Genomic DNA, 6,482 nt, shown 5'->3' with positions numbered 1-6,482 from the left:
CTTCTCCACGATGACATTGTGCGTCGCGATGCCCTGATACAACTGATGCACGAGCTCCTGGAGCATCCGTTGTACCGCAGTATCCACCAACAACACCCCACGCTACTGCAACTGCATCCTGACGAACGGTGATGCACGAAAGTCCGTCAAAACAACAAACATATCTTCCAGTCGGAGGCACTTGGCGATGGCCGCAAAGAGAAAGCATAGTGAGGTCAATGCGACTGTGGAGCCGGGCGACGACATAATTGCTCTCCGCGTGGTTAACAGCACGAGGAGGCAATACGACAGACGATTGCACGTTTGACACGTTGGCTGGAAAAGGATCACCCGTCGTGTGTAGTCGGAGGAGCCATAATTCTACCCCTCAGTGTGTCGGTATGTAAGGCCATGTTACAACACTCTAGCATCAAGAGAAATCGCCTCGGCGCCGAATGCATTCCACTCCAATACAACTCGTTCGCCACCATATAAGCGCCGCCTAAAGCGCAATAAAGTATCTCTACACAGAACGCGTAGTCGAAATACAACGTGAAGTCGAAACAATGAAGACAGGTAGCACAGTACGCTTCATGCGACAGATGCGTTCGGTGACTCTATTCTGCGTCGTCGTGGGAGCTATGGTCGTGGCTGCTGGAGGAAAAGCACAATGCCAAACCTGCGCCACGTAGGTACACACAGCGTCTTGCGGGGAAACGCACGTCCCAGTCGTGGCCTTCCACGACCTCATTGTCGAGTTACCAAGGGCTCCTGATGTCACCATGCCTTGAAGTGGGCACAACGTGCCCTGGGGAGCGCATGCCCCGGTGCTGCCACAGAGCAGCGCCTTGGACGCACCGGACACTGCGAATGACGTGTCATTGGCAACTGCAACGATCCAAGTTCCTGGCGCAATCGTGATGGCGGCAGGGGACGTGGAGCACCCCTGCGATGGAAATATGCACCCCCAAGTGCCACCGGTTTGAATCGTCCCGGTCACGAGTCTACACACGGCGTCTTCGGGTGCAATGCAAACTTGCATTGCACCCGATGACGCCGTGTGTTATTGCATTCCACGACGGGATCCAGGGACCACAGCCAACCACAGGGAAACCCCCCTTCAGTGGGCAACGCTTGCCAACAGATGAGCAACCATCGCCTCCGCAAATTGGCACACTACCAAGTCTACAAGCAAGTCAGACGATGTGCCATGGAGAAAGCGGGTCATTTGAACACGCACTGTTGGGTCGAGCACTGCCGTTTTTCGAGTCCAAGTCAAGCAAAAACTCCTCATATCAATCACACACTGTTGGGACGAGTACTGTCGTTTTGAATGTGACGGCATAAAATAGAGTTTGAGGAGTCTGTTTCGTGAATGTTTCGTAAAGGGGTAAATATACGTGAGTAGATGGAAATACAGTGCTGGCAATAAGTATATGACCACCTACATATTTGAGTCTGCACAACAACAAAGCACGAAATGTGGGCTGTAAATGCACTCTAGCGTTAAGAAGGCATCAGGCAAGACATCATGAAAGTTATGTAACTTGGCGCCACATAGTCGGCACCCCACATTAAAAATACCAAGTTTGAAAAATCACCACATGGCAAAAAGTATTAAACCACCCCGTCATTTTTGCGATTTTCAGCGTTTTTTAGCTCCAAAAACTTGTTTTTTATATAGCAAACGTCGAGTTAAATCGATTCCCGCCATCACTTCATTTGAAAACTTTATCTGTGCATGCCTGCGGGACCGAAGCTCACTGAAGAAGAACAGGACATGATTCTTGCCCTGGACGCTGTCGGGCAGAGCCAAAGAGAGATCGAGCGCCTTGTCGGTCGCTCTCGTGGAGCAATCGCTTTGTTCCTTCGCAATCCTGCCAAATACAACACGAAAAAGCGCACTGGGCGACCATCTAAGCTCTCACCAAACGACAAACGTCGCCTTCTTCGAACTGCCTCGAACTCATTTTTGAGTTCGAGGGAGCTCGTAGAAGAGTGCGGACTGGCCATTAAGGCCAGGCGAGCACGGCAACTGCTCAACTTGGCAAAACATCTCAAGTTCATCAAGGCAATGGCCTTCCCCGCCCTCACCGAAAACCACAAAAAAGCGCGCCAAAACTGGGCTCAGCAAACGGTTACGTGGGACAAGACGCAATGGACCCAAGTCGTCTTTAGTGACGAAAAAAAGTTCAACCTCGACGGCCCGGACGGCTTCAAACATTATTGGCACGACTTGCGTAAAGACAAGGTCTTTTTCTCCAAGCGACAGTCGGGGGGAGGAAGCGTAATGGTATGGCGAGCTTTTAGCTCCATGGGCAAGACAAGCCTTGCCATTCTGGAAGGCACCCAAGACAGTGGTGCGTGCATTCATACCTTGTCGGACCATTTGTGTCGATATGTCGACCTTCATTTTGGTCGTGACTGTATTTTTCAGCATGACAATGCATCAATTCATGCGTCTAAAGAGACGAAGGAATTTTTGAAGGAGCATATGCTCGAAGTCATGGAGTGGCCTGCAAAGTCTCCGGATTTAAACCCCATCGAGAACATTTGGGGTGTTCTTGCACGAGTTTTTTACAGCCGTGGACGTCAATATTCATCCAAGAATGACCTAACTTCCGCCATTTTCAAGGCATGGGACGCCATTGGAAACGACTTGATTGTTAAGATGTTGCACTCGATGCCGAAGCGCTGCACTAGTGTTTTGGAACTCAAGGGAGGAAAAACCAAGTATTAAAGAGCAATATATCGTTCTATCCTTTTTATAACTGCAAATTTTCTCAGGTGGTCATAAACTTATTGCCAACCTCAAATGCATGATCATGTTACTTTACCGAATAATATCACCGAATGGGCCTTCTCACCATTTCAATAGCGGTTACTCATTGATCCATTCACTTTGATCAAGTTCCGTGCACTAGCGAAAGCATGGTGTTGTTGTATCATCTAAAGTTGAGGGTGGTCATAAACTTATTGCCAGCACTGTACTGTGGCTTCAAGCCACACTCCGTGATGAACGGAGAAGCGACGTTACTGGTACCATCTCTCGCTTACTTGGACGCTCCAACAACACCGTTAAGGGAGCCCTTTCCGAGTTCCTCGGCACGAAGAATCATCCGTCGCGCATTCCTACGTCAGACTCGGTCGGTACCCTTGTTCGGACGTTTATTCGAGACAGCTGCGTCACCCGTACCAGGACTGTCGCGCGGGACGTCTTGGCGCTCCTCATTGACCACAACGTCGTCTTCGTGGATGCCTCCCGGCCAAATGACTACTCCGCTTGTCTTCATGCTGTCCAAGTCTTCTTGTCGAATGAGGGGTACGCTCGTGGGAAGCGCGCGGGGAGACCTGAGTTCAGGATGACCAAGGCGCATGAGATGGCAGGGGACGCTTACGTCCGCATGACGGTGCCAACAGTGGTACAGTGCTGGACATAAAGGTTCGGTACAAGGAATTCTGAGTCACAGATTGGATGAAAACCAATACTGCTGAGTCACAGCAGTATTGGTTTTCATCCAATCAGAACGCTTTAATACCTGTTTTAATCCAGTGAAAATGGCGGATCGACTGAATCCACCCGATTTGTCCCAAAGTGTGTACTCACTGAAAAAGGCGCGAAAAACATCAAATGGTTGGTTTTGAACCTGGTCAATAAACATCGGTACAGCCATTGAATATCGAGTTTCAAAGCACATTACGCTTAAAAAGACACAACCAAAGGTATCATGCTGATTTAATGCTGCACCAACAGAGTTAACTAGAACGTACTAAATAGATGACCCAAGGCGAACGATTGACACCAGAAGAACGAGGAGCCATTTTGGATTTTCGCAAGGCGAATTGGTCGATTCGACGCATAACGAAGGAGCTTTTCTTGGCGAATGGCACTGTCGCCAACTTTCACAAGAACTCTGCCACGTATGGGACGTCTACCATACCTGGCAGACCGAGAAAGTCGGCTGACAGAGACGTTCGGCGAGTCATCCGTGTTGCTTCCGAGGGTAGGAGCAGCTCATCAAGGATCCAACATGACCTCCAACTGGACGTGTCTCCACGCACGATTTGCCGCGTTTTAAAACGCTCAGAGCATTTCCAATACAAGAAGCGCAAGGCTACTCCACGAGTGACGAAGGCGCACAAGGAAGCAAGAGTCAAGTGGGCCAAAGACCACGTCGATTTTGGCGACAAATGGGCGACTGTAATCTTTTCGGATGAAAAGAAATTGAATTTGGATGGCCCCGATGGGCTTCAATTTTACTGGCATGATCTCCGAAAAGATGACCTGTCGTTCATGAGTCGCCAAAATGGCGGTGGAAGCGCCATGGTGTGGGGAGGATTTTCCTCCCAAGGATGTACGTCGCTTGCTGTACTGCAAGGCCGTCAAGACTCGTTTGCTTACTGCGACACGGTAGCAAATTATATGCTACCGTTTGCCCATTGGAAGCATGGCGATGGCTTCTTGTTTCAACAAGATAATGCCAGCATTCACACCAGCAAGGAGACGATGGCATTTTTTGACGACCAAGAAATTCAAGTTTTGGGCTGGCCGGCGTTGTCGCCCGACCTCAACCCAATCGAAAATGTTTGGGGGCTATTAGCCCGAAAAGTTTACGCAAATGGTCGACAATTTTCGACGGTTTCGGAGCTGCAAGCCGAAATTTTACGACAATGGGACGCGATCGTGGTGTACTTTGACCAAAGTTTCATTCATCATCACAACACTCGTCACGAGGACAGTCTGAACGACCCCGATCACAGCACAACGAGGCCAAAACACAAAGGTCGCCGATATTAGAAAGATTTTGCAACTTGTCCTTACACTTCCACTCCACTACAATGTGCCAAAATTCGTTTTTGGCCTCAAGTGTACGGACCAGTCAAACGTGAGTTTTGCAGACCAGTCACTACACTTATCCGGTTATTTTACGGAACTAAACTTGAACCATTCCGAGGCACAGTGCTCAAACATGATGGTGGCACAAAGAGACCTCGCCATCCTTCTTGTCTTCGCCAAGACCAGGCGGCAACGGCGCTTCGTGTCCAAAATGATTGCGGCGCAAGTGGTGGAGAGGCCACTCATCCCGGACATGCGTTTTGACCTGAACGCCATGTCAGATGCCAAGGCTCTCCTCCAATTTCGTTTCGATGTTGCCGGTGTTCAGCAGCTGGGTTTCCTTCTTGGACTGCCCGCCGTGGTAATCACTCTGTCCCGCAATCGAGTGCTGCGTGACGAGGCCATGTGCATCTTGTTGTCGCATATGGCTTTCCCCACTCGTCTCTTCGATATGTCCAGTCCAGGACGTTTGGTCGCTCCCGCTCAGTGCTGTGTGATGTCTTTTTGCACGTGCTCAACGAAATATATGACCGTTGGAGCCACCTTTGTACTTCGACTACAAGCTCGTTCAACGCAACATTAACCAATACTGTGCTACGATTCAACGCAAAGGTGCGCCCACGAACAGGGTCTTTGGATTTATTGATGGCACGAAAGTCCAGACCTGTCGCATTTCTGCGATCAACGATGGAAACAACTTGCAAAAGGAGATACACAGTGGTCACAAGCGCGTGCACTGTCTGAATTATCAAGCTGTCACTGTGCCGGACGGGTTGTGTACTCACTTCTTTGGGCCCATCGAGGGCCGTCGCCACGATTCGACCATGCTTCGCGAAAGTGGACTACTTGCCTACTTGGCAAATCATCCAGAAGTGTTTTTTGGAAAATGCATCTTTGGTGATCCAGCGTATGGAGTGTCTGAGCATATGCTCTCTGGGTTCAAAGGCAGTGGTCTGAGTACCTTGCAACGCGACTTCAACAAGTGGATGAGTCAGGTACGCCAGTCTGTTGAGTGGAACTTTAAAGTGATGAGGACCCTGTGGTCATTTATTACATTTAAAGCTCTGTCAAAGATCAGGTTGTCAGCAGTAGCAAGAATTGTTTCGGTTGCAATGGTTCTCACCAATTGCCAGTGCTGTACTTTGGTGGAAACCAAATTAGTAAGTTCTTCGAGCTTGACCCACCAAGTATAGAATCATACGTGAACACGTTGGAAGTAGTAATTGTTTAACAAATACAAGATGATTCCATCAAACAAACAACAACGTTACCCAAACTGTTATTGAGAATTACTGAGTGTCGAGAGCAATTTCATCATTGTTTCATGTTGCACTCGCAACTGTTCATGTTGAAAACGAAGTTGTTCAGCACGTAGTTCTCGCTCACATCGACGCTCCTCGAACTCCCTTTCACGAATAATTTCGCGCTCTTTCAAGTCGCTCTCGTACACACGCATGCAAAACTCGAGGTCTGCCTTGTTGTCGTCATGCATCATCTTCATCAACTTACTGATGGCACTTCCACTCCCCGAACCTGCCTCCGCATCGTCTTGACCGGTCCTTTTTCTCTTTCCGAGAGATTGCATGGCTTCCTCACGGATTGTTGCGGCCATGGCATCCACCCGGTCAGCCTCCCGCTGCACTTCGTCAAGGCGGGCCTTTTCTGC

At 49.3% G+C, this 6,482-nt stretch overlaps 1 protein-coding gene across 1 annotated transcript; it reads right to left on the bottom strand.

Moving 5' to 3' along the window:
* Positions 1-3,094: 3,094 nt before the first annotated feature.
* On the bottom strand, positions 3,095-3,356 carry H310_05522 (hypothetical protein; the record flags this gene model as incomplete). The annotated part of the gene is made up of 2 exons (XM_008870258.1): positions 3,095-3,111; positions 3,176-3,356. 2 exons carry the CDS (start codon positions 3,354-3,356, stop codon positions 3,095-3,097), a joined length of 198 nt encoding a protein of 65 aa, XP_008868480.1.
* Between the last annotated feature and the right edge of the window lie 3,126 nt (positions 3,357-6,482).

The sequence above is a fragment of the Aphanomyces invadans genome (assembly GCF_000520115.1).
Source record: "Aphanomyces invadans strain NJM9701 unplaced genomic scaffold supercont1.9, whole genome shotgun sequence".
Classification (NCBI taxonomy): Eukaryota; Oomycota; class Saprolegniomycetes; order Saprolegniales; family Verrucalvaceae; genus Aphanomyces; species Aphanomyces invadans.
The sequence above is the reverse complement of the archived record's forward strand: the minus strand, read 5'-3'. Positions and strand labels throughout refer to the sequence as shown.